This window comes from Bos javanicus, chromosome 28 (genome assembly GCF_032452875.1).
Source record: "Bos javanicus breed banteng chromosome 28, ARS-OSU_banteng_1.0, whole genome shotgun sequence".
In the NCBI taxonomy this organism is placed as follows: domain Eukaryota; kingdom Metazoa; phylum Chordata; class Mammalia; order Artiodactyla; family Bovidae; genus Bos; species Bos javanicus.
In genome coordinates, this window is record NC_083895.1 from 44,112,618 (window position 1) to 44,132,347 (window position 19,730).

The 19,730-nt window shown below is 43.3% G+C and overlaps 1 protein-coding gene across 4 annotated transcripts in view; it reads right to left on the reverse strand.

The window, feature by feature from the left end:
* Positions 1-19,730, reverse strand: part of FRMPD2 (FERM and PDZ domain containing 2) — a 103,142-nt gene that overhangs the window by 27,317 nt on the left and 56,095 nt on the right. For 3 of the 4 annotated variants that reach the window (XM_061405618.1, XM_061405620.1, XM_061405616.1), the window contains 5 exons: positions 19,403-19,558; positions 14,455-14,640; positions 7,529-7,676; positions 3,332-3,542; positions 266-366 (listed from right to left, as the gene is read on the reverse strand). In XM_061405618.1, coding sequence (XP_061261602.1) covers positions 266-366; positions 3,332-3,542; positions 7,529-7,676; positions 14,455-14,640; positions 19,403-19,558 — 802 coding nt within the window. The remainder of the gene's footprint in view (positions 1-265; positions 367-3,331; positions 3,543-7,528; positions 7,677-14,454; positions 14,641-19,402; positions 19,559-19,730) is intronic. The other variant, XM_061405617.1, reaches the window with a different exon arrangement.

The following is a 19,730-nucleotide window of genomic DNA, read 5'->3' on the forward strand; positions in this document are numbered from 1 at the left end:
TCTCCATGGCAGGTATTCCTCACACTGGACCAGAGTGCTCAGAATCTTGGCCAGTGCTCACACATTTCAGATCAATGTGCCCAGCCCAAACCAAAGGTGGACAATAAGGGCTCTTCTCAACCATAAGTACTTTTGAGATTAATGGAAAAGCAAAACGACTGTGAACATTGTTGGAGAAGCAAAATGAAGTGATGGCAAAAGACTGAAAGCAAGCTTAACGGGTAAGGTTTCCTTTACCCCTGCTTGGCCGATGGTTGGCCTGTACCTGTGCGCATGCTCTGAGCAGGCTGCCTAGAGAGAAGGTCACAAGTTGTTGGCTTCTGAATCAAACAGAGGCGCTCCAGCTGCTCTCGGCCAAGGCAGGGGCTGTGGGGAAAGACAACAAGTTTAGACAAGAGGCCCCTGGGAGGCAACTTCCCACCGTTCAGAGTATGTGTGGTGGTCCCATGCTCTATCGGTCAGCAGATCTCTAGATGCCATCAAAGGCTGACCTGGTTATTCCCTTTTCATGGAAAGTTATCAGTAACCTCTGATGAAAGAGATGGGAATACCAGACCACCTGACCTGCCTCTTGAGAAACCTGTATGCAGGTCAGGAAGCAACAGTTAGAACTGGACATGGAACAACAGACTGGTTCCAAAAAGGAAAAGCAGTACATCAAGGCTGTATATTGTCACCCTGCTTATTTAACTTATATGCAGAGTACATCATGAGAAACACTGGGCTGGAAGAAGCACAAGCTGGAATCAAGATTGCCAGGAGAAGTATTAATAACCTCAGATATGCAGGTGACACCATCCTTACAGCAGAAAGTGAAGAAAAACTAAAGAGCCTCTTGATGAAAGTGAAAAAGGAGAGTGAAAAAGTAGGCTTAAAGCTCAACATTCAGAAAATGAAGATCATGGCATCCAGTCCTATCAGTTCATAGCAAATAGATGGGGAAACAGTGGAAACAGTGGCAGACTTTATTTTTGGGGGCTCCAAAATCATTGCAAATGGTGACTGCAGCCATGAAATTAAAAGATGCTTACTCCTTGGAAGGAAAGTTATGACCAACCTAGACAGCATATTAAAAAGCAGAGACATTACTTTGTCAACAAAGGTTCGTCTAGTCAAGGCTATGGTTTTTCCAGTGGTCATGTATGGATGTAAGAGTTGGACTATAAAGAAAGCTGAGCATCGAAGAACTGATGCTTTTGAACTGTGGTGTTGGAGAAGACTCTTGAGAGTCCCTTGGACTGCAAGGAGATCCAACCAGTCCATCCTATAGGAAATCAGTCCTGGGTGTTCATTGGAAGGACTGATGCTGAAGCTGAAACTTCAATACTTTGGCCACCTCATGCAAAGAGCTGACTCATTTGAAAAGACCCTGATGCTAGGAAAGATTGAAGGCAGGAGGAGAAGGGGATGACAGAGGATGAGATGGTTGAATGGCATCACCGACTCAACGGACATGAGTTTGGGTAAACTCCAGGAGTTGGTGATGGACAGGGAGGCCTGGCGTGCTGCGTTTCATGGGGTCACAAAGAGTCGAACACAACTGAGCAACTGAACTGACTGACTGACTGATGTGAGTCATTAAGGGTTGTGAAAACCTGGCATTCATAAACTAAAAGTAGAGGAGATTACTGAGGACTCTGATTCAGCTTTCGATTGAGAAGGCCGGCTGCCATGCAATGTTGCCAGTCCCCTCATGGGCATGTCCTCTAGTGAGAGAGTCAGTTCCTAGGCAGGTTGATAAGGAGTCTAGGGGTCCCCAAGGAGAGAGGGGTCTGGAATTCTGAAGGAGGAAGAAAGGACAAACTTTTTTTCTTTCTCCACATTCCTTAGGATTATATAACAACAATGTATCCTACCTGAGGACAGTCTCTGGATTAAACCTTCTGGCTAATTCTGTTATCTTAAAATGTAAATTATGGGAGGTCTTTACAACCTCCAGACATTCTTTGGATTATATAACTTCGTTGTTAACACTAGCAAGCGGGTAGTCTTTCTGCTCCCTTCTGATGCCTATGTCAGAAGCTTTCTCTATCTCCTTTATACTTTAATAAAACTTTATTACACAAAAGCTCTGAGCGATCAAGCCTCATCTCTGGCCCCAGATTGAATTCTTCTCCTCCGGGGGCCAAGAATCCCGGTGTATTCGCATGATTCAACAACAACCTTTCACTAGCAGGTCACTGGAAGGGTATTTTGCAGTCAAAGCATTCTCAGATGGCCTCAAGTCAGTCATGGCTTCTTTGAGCTTTTAATCTATCAGGTGAGCTGAGCTCACCGTCCCAATCATCCCCAGCAGCGGGCTGGGCATGTAAATAACACAGTCTTGGAGGCTTCAGACCAGTCCAGATGAGTACCGTCAAGAGGAGAAGAATCAGCCAGCCAAGCCCTGCCTTAAATTTGTAACCCAGAAAATTGTGAAATAGAATAACGCGATGCTTGCTATTTTAAGCCACTGTGCTTTGGGGTTGTTCGTCACACAGTAATAGATAGCTTGGCTTCATCATTACTGATTGGGTTTGCAGTATATGGTGATGCATATTTGCATCAACAGATTGGGAGCCATAATTTTCTATGAATTGCTTTAAGATATAATATATGCATCACAATCCAAATCAACCACCCTTTCCTCTTGCTGAAACAGATGTATAACTCATTCCAAAGAACAGCTCCTGTAACATCTTCATTGCTCCTGTAACGTCACATGCTGCCTGTGAATCTGTGCTATTTTTATTGCACCATGTTAGTGCAATCCAACTGATAGGCTAGTTTAAAATTTATGGATCATTGTGTTATAATGTAGAGTTATGTTGATAAGCTCATTATTTTGCCTTGCAAATTAAATTACAAGTGATTCATCAACAAAGAAAGCAGCAGTAGTGTAGCAGTTAGGAGTGCAGATTCCAGGGCCAGTTGTGTGTGTTCAAGTCCCAAAACGGGAGAAAATAGAAACTACTCTGTAGGGTTGTGAAGGCTAAAGTCTTTGATGGATACAGTGTTTAGAACAGTACCTGGTTCATGACAAACCCGAAAAGGTACTACAACTTGTTTATTTTGTTCTCATCAATTTCGAATCATCACCTAGCTCTTTCTCTGCCAAAAGATAGAGCAGCATAGCAGGGAGACACGGGATATCGGCCTTAGAGTGTTTAGCATAGATTTGGCCCACAGACAGCCTTCGGGAAATCTCTGTGGAATTAACTGGTAATTACCCAATGAACACGTACTTCCCTGAGACATCTGACCTCCTTTAAACAAGGACTTCACGTAGGGATTGCTCCAGAGCACCAAGTACACGGCGGTTCAGGCCCAGAGAGCAGACGTGTCAACCCACCTGCCTCTGAGTCCTCGGGCCCTTGTCCCCTCGCTGGTGTCCACGGTGAAGTTACCCAGCGACCTGCGCAGCAGGCCCCCCGCGGCATCCTCCAGCCCAGGTATGAACAGCGCGTTTTCTGAGCTCGACAGTCTCTGAATCCAAGTGAGTTGGTTGGACTGGGCCAGGTGTGCAAGACTCAGACTGGCCATTTGCACACACTTATCGGAGTCTGAAATGTGGCAGAAACAGATAAACATAAATACCCACAAGAATGATGCTGGTTCCATCACTCTCATGGCAGCAACCCATCACAGGCCCCAGGTGCTGTCCTGGCTTTACTTTGTCTGCAGCGAGGGACCTATTTTTCCTCATGCTGGCTCGTGGAGCTGCTGTGATGAGCCCTGAGAATGCCAAGTCTGTCTAGTTAGCACTCACTAAGGAAAGAAAACTCAGACACACAGGTAGGAAGAGACGGGATACCCTCCATGCCCCGGCAGCTGAAGGACTTTGAGGCACAGTTCACGGCAGTGTCACAGCGCCAGCAGAGCCTGGTGTAAAATTAACTGCCGGCACCTGTTCTGCTCGCTGCCTTTACAAACCATCCTCCAAACGTTAACAAATAGGTCTGCAGATTACCTGAGCTCCCAAGACTCCTCTCTGCCCTGTGGAACACAATCTTTCATCTCTACACAGCTTAGTTTCCTTACTAATAAGATTTAAGATCCGATTTTCTGAAATATGAATAGATCAGATGTGTTGTCTTCCAGTTTTAACAACGCCCTCCCTCCCTTCTTACAGAAAGAGGTAACAAATGGTTTAGATGAAATCCCTAACGTGAGCCCAGGAATGTGAGTGACTCTCACCACTTCGTTCGTAAGAAACTGGATTTGATAGATAGATTCCTTAACTTAACTAGGATTTATACAAAGTCCAGTTTGTAATCTGAAAAAAGAAAATGATGACTATGTTCTGACTATCAACAGATGGCACGACCCTGTTACGACCAAGAAGAAAAGAATGCTCAGCACGTGGCACTGCTGTGGCTCCAAGCTGTGTGTGAGCGCGTGTCTGCACTCGTATCTAAAGCAGTGAGGTGCCTTCAGTGAGAGCTTGTCCGTGAGCGTTTACTTCCTCTAGGAGACAATCCCCCTAACGCACAGCGGGCCTGGTTCACTGTCCGTACCGCACCCACTGAAAAAGGTAGCTCTTTTTTTCTTTTTGGCCTCACAACATGGCATGTGGGATCTTAATTCCCTGACCAGGATCAAACTTGCACCACCTGCAGGGATCGTAACCACTGGACTGCCAGAGAAGTCCCAAGGTAGCCTTTAAAAAATATTTTGGGGAAACATTCTGTGTCTAGGAGGCACTCAGCACCATCATTCACGTACAGCAGGCAAGGGAGATGGAGAAGGAAATCGCAACCCACTCCAGGATTCTTGCCTGGGAAGTCCCATGGACAGATGGGGCTACAAAAGAGTCAGACACGATTTGGCGACTGAACACAACAGGCAAGGAAGAAAAGAAGACTGAACGCAATTTGAATATGATACAGCAGCAATGACAGTGATATCCACACTAGCAGCCCACCCGTCCTGTGTGCTTGTCACATGCCAGGCACAGTGGTAAGCATGTTATCTGTATTGTCTCACTTAATCCTCACAAGAACCCTGTGGGTTAGATATTATTATACCCATTTTATAGATGAGGAAAAGTGAGGCTAAGAGAGAGTTGACAATTTGCTCAAGGTCCCCAGGGCTTGTAGGTGGTAGAGCAGGACTCACTCAGCTGACTTTATAGCCCATACCAGAAAATGGATGTACCGAGGCCGTGGAGATGAAAACAGCACGGGAGATTCATCTGAGGCGTTTCCAGCCCCCTCCGATTGCCAAGGTCTAAAGGGACAGTGACCTTAGCCTTAATTATGGTGGATATTTAATACTCACAGGGAGACACTGTAGAGAAAGAAAGTGATGACAGGGACTCAGCTCAAAAAGGTTTTGTGGGATTTCAAAGAACCCTATGTACAGAGGTTGGCGGTACGGGAAGAAGAGGTGTGCCCAAGAGAGGAAGGCTCCAGAAGGTAGCAGAGGAGTAAGATCACAAAGGGCCTGCATTCCCAGCAGAGTTCTGTCCCCAGCAGAAGATGGGGAGCATTGGTGCGCCAGAGAGGAAGCCACAAGGAATCGGAGAAGGGGACTAGGGCAGGACGGCGGCTGGTCACTGCAGGTCTGTGGCGTCTGACAGCCACAAGCTTGCGGAAGGGCCACAAGCACCCCTGAAGCTTTCGGCCATCTGTCTGAAAGGACGAGAAAAGGCCTGTGGTCCCCCTCTGCGATGCTGACAGATTCTCTCTGATTTAATCCTGAATTTATGCACTTGTAGAAGCTCGGTGATTTTTCTCTCACCCCAGGGAATCAAATATAACTATAAAGTAATATGCTTGTTGAGACAATTCACAGAAGAATGACTAAGAAACATTTGGAAAACGTCCAGCTTCCCAACAGTCAAAGAAATGTCAAATGAAACAACACCAAGGAATCATCTCTCCCCATAAATGAACAGAGATAAACATGATGATATGTCTTCCAGCAAAGACACAATGAAGCAGGCGCAGTGATACTGGGCACGGGAATGGTGCTCAGAAAACCAGCAAAAGCCCTAAGACTGCCCCTGCCTTTGTGTCCCAGATTTAAATGAAATCTAGCTTAAACAATACAAGATACAAAAAAGTTTTTCTCCCACTGATGTTTGCTGCAATATTATTTATGATATTGGAAACTGAAAACCAAATATAAAATCAAAATAGAGGCACAATTAATTAAATGGTTGTATTTCCACACCAATTATCCATCCATTCATTCAAAAAACGTGTGTTAATATTAACCGTCTCCCACTTGATACACCGCTGTTTCATGTTGGAACAGTAAAGGCGGGGACCCTCTCCCTACCCTCTGGGAACTCCCAGCTCACTGAAAAGTGGAGGCAGACACATCCACAAATCAAAGGGGCTGAGCACCACGCGTGAGAAGGTGGAGCCTGCACGAAAGGAGGAGCAGTCAGGTCCATCTGGGAAGGGAGCACAGAGGCGGTTAACTGGCAAGGACTGCAAGGAGCGGATTGTCCTTGAACTTATTCTTGGAGAATCAGACTTATCTTGGTTGTCTGAGCCTGGAAGAGCATGGCAAGTAGAGGCCATGCAAATATTAGATTCCCCAAAATTCCTATTATGGTCGAATCTGTAGTTTGAGAAAACAGTGTATTATGAGCAAGACAGGCTTAAAAGGACTAATTTTGCTAGTAAGCCCATGGAGTCTTTATAAATATTTTATGTTCATTGATATCAGGCAATAAAATAGATACGGATGATGTCTCACACTTTATTTTAGCAATAGCAGGTAAAACATAATTTACATTCATTATTTCTAGTTCCCTGGAAACATCATAGAAATGCTAGTCTGTGACTTCAAAGACATATTTATATATTTGTTTGGTTTTGCTGAAAATAATAGGCCACTTTTATTTTCTGTATTTGGTTCTGCATCTGAATGCTCAACAATTTTGTTTCCTATTTGATCCCCAGGATCTCCAGGATGCCAGGATGCAGGGACGCAGCTCCCCTGTGAATTGACTGGTGCCAAACAAAACCCCTTGGCATGCTGCAGTCTATGGGGTCCCAGAGAATCAGACACGACCGAGTGACTGAAAACAAACAAAACCCCCACAAGCAGGAAGCTGCCGTAACGTGTCACGAGGAGCCATGAACATCAGACGTTCATTCTAGATGAGTGAGAACAGCACGTCCTGTTGGGGCACAGCACGAACCCGCTGGATGGGCAGTTGCTCAGTTGAGGACACCGAGGCCCAGAAAGGCAAGTGAGTGTTCACAGTCACGCAGCTAGTACCTGGCATAGCTCTGAGTCTGCTGGACTCCAGGGTCCACATTCCAAGCCTGGGGTTCATCTGCGTCCAGATCACCTGGGTCTTCACAAGGGCAGATTCTGACTCAGGGGCCTGAGACTCTGCCTTCCTAACTGGCTCCCAGGTGACGCACACACAGGGACCACTCTGGGAATATGAATGGTGAAAGCACTATATTATATTGCTCCCTTTTATAAATGAATAGGAAATAATGGTGAGAGCTCAACAGTAACCAGGATACACCCAGCCTTCAAGCCCAACTAGCTTTAGGCTGAGAACGTAGTGTGTACTCACCACTCGTAACTCCAGGAGAACTCATCTGAGCATTAAACCCATGCTGGGCGCAGCACAGGCCCAGCAGATATTTACAGGTCTTGACTGAATCAGCGACAAATGTGTGCTTTTTCCCAGTGACGCTGCTTGTGATGATGAACTTCTTCCGCTGCGGGGAACAAATGCGGACTTTAACACATTGACCATTCTCACCCATCCATCGAAGTATAACTATCCAGAAAATAACCAAATGCAGGAGCTGTCAGCTGGATACCAATGTAGGCATCCAGAAGGGTATGGCAGACATTGTCTGACTATGGCCCAATATTTTTTCTTAGTTTAAATACAACCCCTCTTTTTTTCCCCCTTCATTCATAAATCAAATGTTTCTTTATTGAGCAATTGGTATCTGCCAAGGACTGTGCTAGGTGAAAAGAATATGAAGTGAGCTCAGTACAGGCACTTCCCTCAGCAAGAAGTGAACATAATCTCCATGTGCGTCGGGAAAGGCCATTGAATATACTTATAGTTTGCATTGTTCAAACTCCTGGACTTGGAAGGCAAAATCTCAGCTAGCAAGTTTACAGAAAAGATAAAATCACATCAGCAATCTCATGTTTTCATGCTGTTATGTGCCAGGTTCTGTTCTAAATCCTCTCTGTGTCTTAATTCATTTCGTCCTAGAAGCTACAGAAGGAGAGCAGTCCCATCATTATCCTTATTCTACAGATGAGGAAGTGGACGGAGACGCCTCAGAATGCAGCAGGAACTGAGGTCATGTCACCAAGAAACACTTCCTCAGCATTTATACCTTCAAGGCCCATGCGCAAAGGGATAATTTTTGTACCGCTCACTGAGATAAACTGGAGAGGAATATCTATCTGGGGCTATCTATATCGAGCTTCCAGGAAAAGATCCTTAATGTTTGCAATTTATAACTCTAATAAGAACAATGAAATATACAGTAATAGAAATGCTATTAAATACAAACTTATATATAACTTCCAAATAAAATCTCTATTCTAGATATTTCATAAGAACCTTGAGCTTGCTCCTATAAAGATAACTTTATAAATACAGGTTTTATGCTTGAAAGGGCATTCTGAAACTCCTGCACTTCTTTAAGGCTGCTGCTGCTGCTGCTGCTAAGTCGCTTCAGTCGTGTCTGACTCTGTGCGACCTCACAGACGGCGGCCCACCAGGCTTCCCCGTCCCTGGGATTCTCCAGGCAAGAACACTGGAGTGGGTTGCCATTTCCTTCTCCAGTGCATGAAAGTGAAAAGTGAAAGTGAAGTCGCTCAGTCGTGTCTTACTCTTCACGACCCCATGGACTGCAGCCCACCAGGCTCCTCCATCCATGGGATTTTCCAGGCAAGAGTACTGGACTGGGGTGCCACTGCCTTCTCCGTCTTTAAGGCTAATCCCTTTTAATTTTTGATAATTGCCATTCCCAAGAACCTCCATTCACACAATCAAATATTAACAAAGGGTGACAACTGTTCATTACTTCCCTTTTAAAAAACTTTTTTTTACCATTAACCTAATTTCAGATAATTTAAGCATTCTCTAAATATCCTTTACTTTTATTAACAAATTAATGTTGAATCTATACTAATGTGAATGGATTTTGAATTCAACTGAATTATATCTAGTATTTTATATTTAATGCATTTTCTCAAACATTAATAGATGCTATCTAACTATCCTCACTAATTTTTTCCTCAGTATTCAAATTATAATGTCTAAACTCCACTGGCTGATCATTTTATCCATACTTTTCCAAAGTTGAATATTTGCTTAGAATCCATCTACTTTGTCAATATGCATTGATATGCTTATATACAGTCATGACAATTTTATATTAAATTCACTCAGGTATTAAAAATCTTAGATAAGTCATTTTCTAAAATTGAATAATTCTTCTTTAACAAATCTAAAAAAAGAGAATTGTTCACACGTGCACACGTATACACCACATCTTTCTTTCAGACCATAAACTCTTGCCAAACCATTGTGCTTTCGGACCCCAGTGCCCTAAGGTATTAAACACCCCAGAGAGGAGAACTGCTATCTCATTTCTTGGCATGAAGCTGAAAATAGTCTTGACTGTAGTGGTTTAGATTTTTTTTTCCCACTTTGATAACATCATTTAATGGGAAATCCATATCTTCAAGCCAACTTTCACACAAGCAAACTGCTCCATGAATAAGATGATGAGTAACTTGAATCTCAGGGTTTTCAGCACAAACACAAAAAGTGTATTTACATCTGTGTTGTTACAGAATAAAAATACTTGGTGTTTCTGTAACATCATGCTTGTTTCAAAGCATGTTTTATCATTTCAAATATTTCTTCCCTGGTAATTTTATTGTTGTTCCTTTGCAGGCTCATTTATTTGTTTGGCTTGACACATCTTTGCAGGATAAGATTCTCTCAGACAGAGGCAGATGTGCCCAGCTAAGGAAGTTGAAACTCCAGACCCCTACTTGGGAAGGCCATTTCCTGGAAGGGACCCAGCAACAGCTTCCTGTGTTTTTATAAAATGTAGAAAGAAAGATGCTTTCACCACAATCAATTAAAATCACTGACTCTTCTTTCCACTGGAACTCAGTCTTATTTTTCTCACCAGAGATAACACTGCACGATGGAGAAGCAGAGCCCGCTAAGGAGAAGCAGAAATGAATGGGGCTGCTTTCAATGTAGAGTTAATGGGATTTATTTACGTGATTTACAGTCTCTTCTGCAACAGTGTATTGCCAGCCATCCCAGAATATTCCTTCCATTGGACCAACTCACCCAAAATCTCAGCATAAAGACAGGACCAGTAATCATGTAAAAATTGACTATGCCCTACAATAACCAGCCTCAGAAGTATGTGGCGTCAGCCCTAGAGAGGAATAAGATTTGAAATGCAGAGCCAGAGGCCAGTCTGCAGGAAACATTTTCAATCATCAGAAATGAAAACCTGTAATTTAATTCCCAAAAACATCGAATTAAGTGGAATTTTTATCCTATCAGGAATGTACTTTGTAATTGTACATATACTGCCTTATCAATACAGTGCACATTTTTTTCTTTTTCTTTTCTTGATGGGAATCACACAATATGAAATTTATTTGATTTTCCTGTGTTGGTAGCCTAGAAACCTGCATGGCGCTTCAAAGAGCAAGAATGTCTGTCGCAAAGCTGCATGTTTTATGGATCTCATCAACAATAAAAACAACTTTCAATCAGATGTGCTAGATTTCTCTTCTCTCTAGAAAAAAAGATATTACAAAAGTATCATCCTATGGAAAAGTACAAAGTGTGTGCCACCAAAACATTGAAAGAGAAAAAAAAGAATTATAGAGTTTATCCGGAAATTCATTAATAAGAATATTAACTTTTTTACTTTGGGGATTTTGCAGTAGTTGATCTTTTACAATTCAAGAGTTGTGGTGATTAATTTTCTCATTCTACATGAGCAGTCACTTTAAAACCTTGTTTGTTTTTGGAAATTTGCATCCTTGTTTTTAAAGAGAGCCCTACAAATGCTGTATCCTCCCAGGCTTCGCGCATTTCTCTCCAGACATTTTTAACTACTATTAATATCCAAGAACAGTTATTAGCATGGGTAAGTTCATTATTTCACAATGAATGCTTTCGTGATTGAATAATCTTCTGAATTCATGTCTCTGTCACAGGCGGGCTGCCAATGTACCTACAAATCATATTCATTGTAAAAATGGCATTTTTTTCCTATTTCCTTGGCTACCTCTCTTTAGGATGACAAAACATGTTAGCAATTGTCTGAAGCATTCTGGCTTCCTCTAGTAATTAAGCTAATTTGAAACTAGCTTCCTAAGTCGTAGCATGAAGAGCTCAAGTCATTTTCTGTGTAAGATGCTGGGTTTGTGGCAAGCAGCTGGTGATGTTACTTCCCATGATGACTTTTCCATAAAAAAGGATATTTATGTTGAGGAAGAGACTGGTCATCAGAACATGGAAATCCTAATTAGTGACTGGGTGTTTTTAAGCTACAAAGTTTGTTTTGTGAACCAGATGACTTTCCAGCTTTAAACAAGAAATTCTTTGTGGTCACGGGGAAAACAAATATCTGTAAAAGTTAAACCAACTTAAATATAAAATACTTCAGGGGGCTGTTAAATTTATGGCTTCAAAAATTCTAGTTTTCAAAATTACTTGGTAGGTTGTCGGCACTTCTACAAATGTTTTAAAAGAAATTACACTGAGAATTGAGAATTTTGAACAATCAAATATGAGATAGAGAAAATAGGAAGTAATAACAGTATTGAATATTCAATAATCACGACCCCACTGTGGTCTGCCAGTCTCCTCTGTCCATGAAATTCTCCAGGAAAGAAAACCGGAATGGGTAGCCATTCCCTTCTTCAGAGGATCTTCCTCACCCAGGGATCAAAGCCTGGTCTCCTGCATTGCAGGCAGATTGTTTATCATCTGAGCCGCCAAGGAAGCCCTCATTGTGAGTCGGCTCTTCACATCAGGTGGCCAAAGTATTGGAGTTTCAGCTTTAGCATCAGTCCTTCCAGTGAACATTCAGGACTGATTTCCTTTAGGATGGACTGGTTGGATCTCCTCACAGTCCAAGGGACTCTCAAGAGTCTTCTCCAACACCACAGTTCAAAAGCATCAATTCTTCAGTGCTCAGCTTTCTTTATAGTCCAACTCTCATATCCATACATGACCACTGAAAAAACCGTAGGCTTGACTAGACAGACCTTTGTTGGCAAAGTAGTGCCTCTGCTTTTTAATATGCTGTCTAGGTTGGTCATAACTTTTCTTCCAAGGAGCAAGGGTCTTTTAATTTCATGGCTGCAGTCACCATCTGTAGTGATTTTGGAGCCCAAGAAATAAAGTCTGTCACTGTTTCCACTGTTTCCCCATCTATTTCCCATGAAGTGATGGGACCAGATGCCATGATCTTAGTTTTCTGAATGTTGAGCTTTAAGCCTACTTTTTCATCAAGAAGCTCTTTAGTTATTTGCTTTCTTCCATAAGGATGGTGTCATCTGCATAGCTGAGGTTATTGATATTTCTTCCAGCAATCTTGATTCCAGCTTGTGCTTCGCCCAGCCGGACATTTCACATGATGTACTCTGCATATAAGTTAAATAAGCAGGGTGACAATATACAACTTTGATATACTACTTTCCCTATTTGGAACCAGTCTGTTGTTCCATGTCCAGTTCTAACTGTTGCTTCCTGACCTGAATACAGATTTCTCAAGACGCAGGTCAGGTGGTCTGGTATTCCCATCTCTTTAAGAATTTTCCACAGTTTGTTGTGATCCACACAGTCAAAGAATTTGACATAGTCAATAAAGCAAAAGTAGATGTTTTTCTGGAACTCTCTTGCTTTTTGATGATCCAGCAGAGGTTGGCAATTTGATCTCTGGTTCCTCTGCCTTTTCTAAATCCACCTTGAACATCTGGAAGTTCATGGTTCACATTCTGTTGAAGCCTGGCTTAAAGAATTATGAGCACTACTTTACTAGCGTGTGAGATGAGTGCAATTGTGCGGTAGTTTGAGCATTCTTTGGCATTGCCTTTCTTTGGGATTGGAATGAAAACTGACCTGTGGAAGTGCAGGTCAACAGTGGCCTGCTGCAGGGGCTCTCGGTGCAGCAGACCTGGGTATGGCATAAGCCCTCTTGGAGGAGGTCACCATTAACCCCACCATAGAACCACCAGAACTTACACAGGACTGGGAAAACAGAGTCTTGGAGGGCACAAACAAAACCTTGTGTGCACCAGGACCCAGGAGAAAGGAGCAGTGACCCCACAAGAAACTAACCCAGACATGGCCATGAGTGTCCGGGAGTCTCCGGCAGAGGGGTGGGTCGTCAGTGGCCCGCTTCAGGGCCAGCTGCTTCAGGCTGCATTTGGAAGGCCCCGAGTGCAGCAGTGCATCATGGGACCTTTTGAAGGAGGTCGCCACTGTCCTTATTACCTCCACCATCGTTTGGCCTCAGGTCAAGCAACAGGCAGGGAACACAGCCGCGCCCATCAACAGAAAATTGGATTAAAGATTTACTGAACATGGCCCTGCCCATCAGAACAAGACCCAGTTTCCCCCTCAGTCAGGCTCTCCCATCAGGAAGCTTCCATAAGCCTCTTATCCTTCTCCATCAGAGGACAGACAGAATGAAAACCACGATCACATAAAACTAACCAAACTTATCACATGGACCACAGCCTTGTCTAGCTCAATGAAACTATGAGCCATGCTGTGTAGGGCCACCCAAGATGGACAGGTCATTGGGGAGAATTCTGACAAAACATGGTCCACTGGTGAAGAGAAGGTCAAACCACTTCAGTATTCTTGCCTTGAGAACCCCATGAGCAGTATGAAAATTAATTGTAACTAAATTCGAATAAATGATGTTCAAATGTTATTTCAAACACTGTACATTTAATAGGTGTGTTATTACTGTAATTTTTTTTTAATGACTGACAAATGTTTTCACATCTGTAGTCCATGGGAGACAGGCCAGATGCCTCCCCACTATGTGTGCAAAGGGAAAATTAAAATAAAAGGAAAATGTTTCAAAAGCATGCAGACTCCATTGCACCTACTTCAAACTCTCCTTCCCCATCTGCCACTCCCAACCTTGCCACTCCCAAAATCAATAGATTCCCCAAACTAAAAGAACTTCACCCAGAGGGAAGGTGTAGTCCTTTAGGCTAGTGGCTGCCAGTGGAGGTGACAGGGGCCTGGGTGAAGGATGGCAGAAGAAGTGGCCTCCAGGGGACTCAAATCCCCTGGTAGACTTCTCCCAAACATGCCATAGTCAACGGAGTACAGGTTAGCTGACAGGCTGTGAGCTTAACTTCTTAGGAGAAGATCATCTGACCTATTGTTCCTTTAAAGGGGTAAGAGATCAAAGGAAAACAAAGCCGGAGTCATATCAACTGAGTGACACTCACATAAGCCAAAATCTTTTCAATTTCTCTCCACTGAAACCGCAAAGTTGCAATTCGGCTGTTGTTTCTCACTTCGTATACGATAACACCCTTGGCACAGATCCCCAGAGCCATTTCCCCTTCCAGCCGTGTCTTCTCTGGAAGAACTTGGTACACCAGCACACCATATTCCGGGAGCTGCTGAGCGACCTAGAATGAGAACAAGGCCAATTAAGAAGAAACAGGCACACTGGTCTAAAATAATGGATTTCAAACCATTCCATGAGGGAAAAAAAAAAAAAAACCTTAACAGATGTTCTGAAAAAAAGAGTAAGATTGCCAAATAAGTTTCGGAAACACTAAGCTACACATATCTCCTTACTACAGCATTTCTCTGCACCTCTAATATGATGGTGTTGTTATATTTTATTAATAGAATGAAGGAATCCTTCCCTAATGAAGTACCTTGAGATGCTAGGAACACTGATATTAATTATGAAAGGGATACCAGAAAATAATAATATCCTGAACAAGGTTGTAGAATTCAGACTCTTCTGAATCATCTCACAGGGATTTCTTTTTCTAAAGCCTACTGCAGTACTACTGATACAACCCCTTCATTTTACAGGGGGAAAAACTGAGTCCCAGGCACAGAAAGCAGCCTTCCAAATGATCAGCAGCACTATTAAAACAAGATAACATCCTGCAGAAAAAAGGAGCAATCACTGGCATTTCTCAGCATGTGGCAGTGATTGGGTGGGGTCCCCACAGTCCAAGATCTGTCTTCAGTTTTCCAGTTTAGGAGACAGAATTTTGTCAGGAACCTGAGGGTCAGTCAGAGCTGGGAACTGCAGCAGGCTAACCAAAATCTTCAGAGACTGGTGTGTAAACCTAATCCAGATATTCTTTTTTTATGTCTGAATGGTAATCATGTCTCTGTTCTGGTCTCTGCCATCTTCATCCTCACCTGGTAGACTCCAGTTCTTACTAGAAGACTGATGCACCTAGGCTCAAGGCAAGTGGGCTAAGAATGTGTACATGTGCTCTCCACACATTTGAAACTCTCTCAGAAGGGTTTCAGGGGTGAAATCCGGTGCTCATCCTACCCCAGAGCAGAGGGGACAAAATCCTGCCCAATCTCTCTCATCCTCACAAAACTGAGGACAAATTATGGCTTTGGAGAGCTCCTTTCTCGAACCCTTTTCTGTCTTTTCTCCCTGTACTGATAAGTAATCTGTGCAGATAGGTCACACTGCCTACAAAACCTATAGCCTTTTGCATGATCTTGATTACATTTCTGCAGCCAGAATCTCGCTGTTTCTTTCAGTTTTGGAAAGAGCCTGTCATCGTCACTGTCATTGTCATCGTCTAAAACAGTATTACCAGACATCAGTGCTGAAATGTCCAATGGCCAGACTGAGCATGTGCCTAAAGTACGACAAAGCAGGGCCAACCCAAAACAACTGCATAAATTCTTTTAAAGAATTTGATGTGATATTTCTAAAAAAAAAATTAAAGCACTAAAATAGTCATCATTAGAATAGAATCAATAGAATAATAGAATATTCGATAGAATAGAATTCTATCGAATATTCATCATCAGTAGAAGATTCTATTCATCAATAGAATAGCCTCTATTAGACTTTCTTTTATTTTTTAAATTGTTTAGTTTTTATTTTAATTTTTAATTTTTTAATTATATAGAAAGGGATATGATATTGAAGTACTTGGACCCACAACATTTTTAAAATGGTTCAGTGCTGTTCTGTAACAGAGCAGGACCCTACGGGGCTTTCCTGGGACAGACTTCCTCATCCGGTCTCTTTCGCCTGCTTCTCGTTTGTAGAAAAGCTTTATCTTCCTAGGCCTGCCCTTCTTTGACTTATCATTGCACTTCCGGGAATCTGTCCTAAGAAAATATACCAAATGACCAAGATCAAAACCCTTTGATCAGAGTGATGTTTGGTGCAGACTTCCAGAGTTGGGTTGAGAAAACTAGTTCCTTGCAATAAATGTTCCTAAAGGCCCCGCCTTATAGAGTACTTGGAGAAGGAAATGGCAACCCACTCCAGTATTCTTGCCTGGAGAATCCCAAAAGCAGAGGAGCCTGGCTAGCTAGTTACAGTCCGTGGGGTTGCAAGAGTCAGACACGACTTAGTGACTAAACCACCACCTATAGGGTCCTACCTAAAAGGTATCACCTAAAGGTAAGGGAAGCTGGTGGCTCAGAGGTAAAGAATCTGCCTGCAGTGTAGGAGACGCAAGAGATATCAGTTTGATCCCTGGGTCTGGAAGATCCCCTGGAGAAGGAAATGGCAACCCACTCCAGTATTCTTGCTCAGAAAATCCCTTGGATGGAGGAATCTCGTCCAGAGGGTCACAAAGAGTAGTACATGACTGAACAACTAAACACAAAGGTACCACCTTAAAAGGGATTATTGGGCAAGCTTTGCAAGGGATATTTACAAAGCATTTGTATTTGTCTGGGGAATGCATAGGTTATAATGCTAAGTGGGAAAAAATACAAGGTACAATCAGTATGACTTCAACAACAAAAAGAAAATATTTTAACAGCATATGGCAATCCCTAGTTATGTGGAAAAATGGCTCCATGGTTGAAGAAGTTTGGAAAACACCAAGTTAACCTTGAACAAGTTGTTCTGAGATTAATATGCTAATATAGGTGTGAATCTTGCCAGCAGCAGTACCCAAACTGGACTCTCGCCAAATCTGATGAACTAGCAGCATTAGTCATCAGTGAAGCGCAGGCCAATAGGTGTCATCTGATAATGGAAAAGGGAGCCACCAGGAGCTATAATTAAATAATCCAGGAAATGTTTATTGGAGTAACTGGTCTCTGTGCTGAGTTCTGGGGATCCAAGGCCCTCTGGACATTTACAACCTGGAAGAAGGGACAAGAAATGAACAGAGATGTCTGTGATGTAGACTGTCAGCAGTATATGCCAACATTGTATAAAATGTTTCTAACCTTTGACCCTGTGATTCTACTCATGAGAGTCTATCCTTAAGAAATTAAGCAGAAATGCAGCTAAAGACATATGCAGAAAAAAATATGAATCTCAGTGTTGTTTAAAATAGTCCCATATTTATAATAATTTATGTGCCAAATTACAGGATACTGAGAAAAAATTTGGGGTACCTCATGTGTTGATTCAAAAGAAAGTTTCAATAGTGAGATGAGATTTAAAAACAGCCCACAAAACTGACTATATAATATAAATCCAGTTTTAAACGTAAGTGCATGTACACATGTGAATGCACAGACAAAAGAGGGAAGGATGAACACATACAAATGGATCGTGTTGTCTCATTGGGGAAGAATGAAGTGAAAAGTGAATGTGCATTCACTCAGTTGTGTCTGACTGCAACCCCATGGACTGTAGCCCAACAGGCTTCTCTGTCCATGAAATTCTCCAGGCTAGTATACAGGGGTGGATACCCATTCCCTTCTCCAGAGGATCTTTGTGATCCCAGGATCCAACCCAGGTCTCCTGCACTGCAGACGGATTCTTTACTGTCTGAGGCATGAGGGAAGCCTATTTGCGTGTGTGTGTGTGTGTGTGTGTGTGTGTGTGCGTGTGTGTGTGTATGTTAGTCGCTGAGACATGTCTGACTCTTTGCAAGCCCATGGACTGTAGCCCACCAGGCTCCTCTGTCCATGGGATTATCCCAGCAAGGATACTGGAGTGGGTTGTCATTTATATATATATATCTCACTTTGCTGTATATACTTGAAATTAATGAAGTATTGTAAATCAACTAATTTGAAAAAGATATCCCCCAAAAAAGTTTCCACATTTTTCCTTGAGTTGGTGGCTTCCTTTACAACTACTGGTCATCTTTCAATGAGAGGAAGAAGGGACACAACGAGCCAGGCACACTAAGCCAGGGCTGCGCAGAGGCCTGCAGACCCAAATCCTTGGCTTCTCTGCTGGCTCTGTGGTCCTGCACCCTCTCTCCACCAGAGGTGTGCTCATGGCTTTGAAGTCCTCACTTGTTCATTGTCAAGGGAATGCTGCACCCACTTAGCAAGGAACCGGAACAAAGGCTGGATTGGGGAACACACTGAGCGCCTTTCTCCCAGAGCTGCTCAAACGAAACACTCAAGTGTTTATACTGTACTAAGTGCTGCAGAAAGTTCCAAGTGACTGACCAAAAAAAATATAGCCCTCACCTCAGTAGTTCTGCTTTCAAAAGACTATCTCTATCAAAAGCTAGAAAACAGAATATTTTTGTCTCAGGAGACATTGTAAAAAGAAATATAAAAGCCCTGGAGTTCCCTTTTGAAACTGCTCCCCAACTCTAGAAGCCCCACCAGGGACATCACCCTGGGGATGCTCGGGGGCCTCCTCCCACATGTCTCTCCCCCACCCCCAGCTCTATCTGCACAGGCAGAGCGGCCAGCCCCTCCCGTCCTGAAGCAGAGTAACTGGTACTGTTTCTGTTGTCACTGGGCAGCTATCAGCTCTCACAGTGCTGCAAGCCTCTGGGTCCCCTTCTGTCCTCCCTGCAAAACTTAAACTCCCCAGAGGCAGAAAGCACGTCCTTCCTGTCTGTTTCCTGTAGTGCCTGGTCCACTCCGGGTGTTAAGTTGTGAACTGAGCAAAAGCTGTGCATTGGAGGCTCTGTGCACCAACATAAGAGACTTCGCTTTTGGCTCACACTCAAGTTTGCACTTCAGATGTCAAAAATGTCTCTACAGTAAATGTGGCCTGCCCCCACTCACAGAATATTGACAGTGTGAGCTCCAAGGTTGAAGAAAGGGCCTGCCACGCCCACCCTGGCCCAGTAAATCCTGCTCATTTGGGGGATCATATCCAATGCCATCTACTTCCAAAAGTCTCGGGCCCTGTGCCTGTATCTCCCTGTGGCTCTGAGCACACCCAGCCCCAGGGAAATCTCTGGAGGGTATTGCTGACTACGTGCCCCCTCAAGAGTCCAAAGGCCTCACCCTCAAGAACTCCAACTCAGCATCCTCTCCCCAAAGCATGGGGCTCAGACGATGCATCTCTGAGACTTCGACTTGGGCCCGGAGAGCCGTCATCCTCTCAATGAGACTTGCAGGGATATAATCTTCAACTTGAAAATAGGCTTTGTTCTCTACCTGCTGGAAAGATGCAGAAGAAAAGGGACACAGCCAAGACAGCTTCTATAAGACTCTGAGCAGAACAGAAGCCTGTCTGCAGTCGCAACTCAGTTAGGGGCCCCGGGAAAAGATGCTCTTTTGAAGTGCCCACTGGATATCATATTCTACCATAGTAGAGATTGAGCCAAACCAC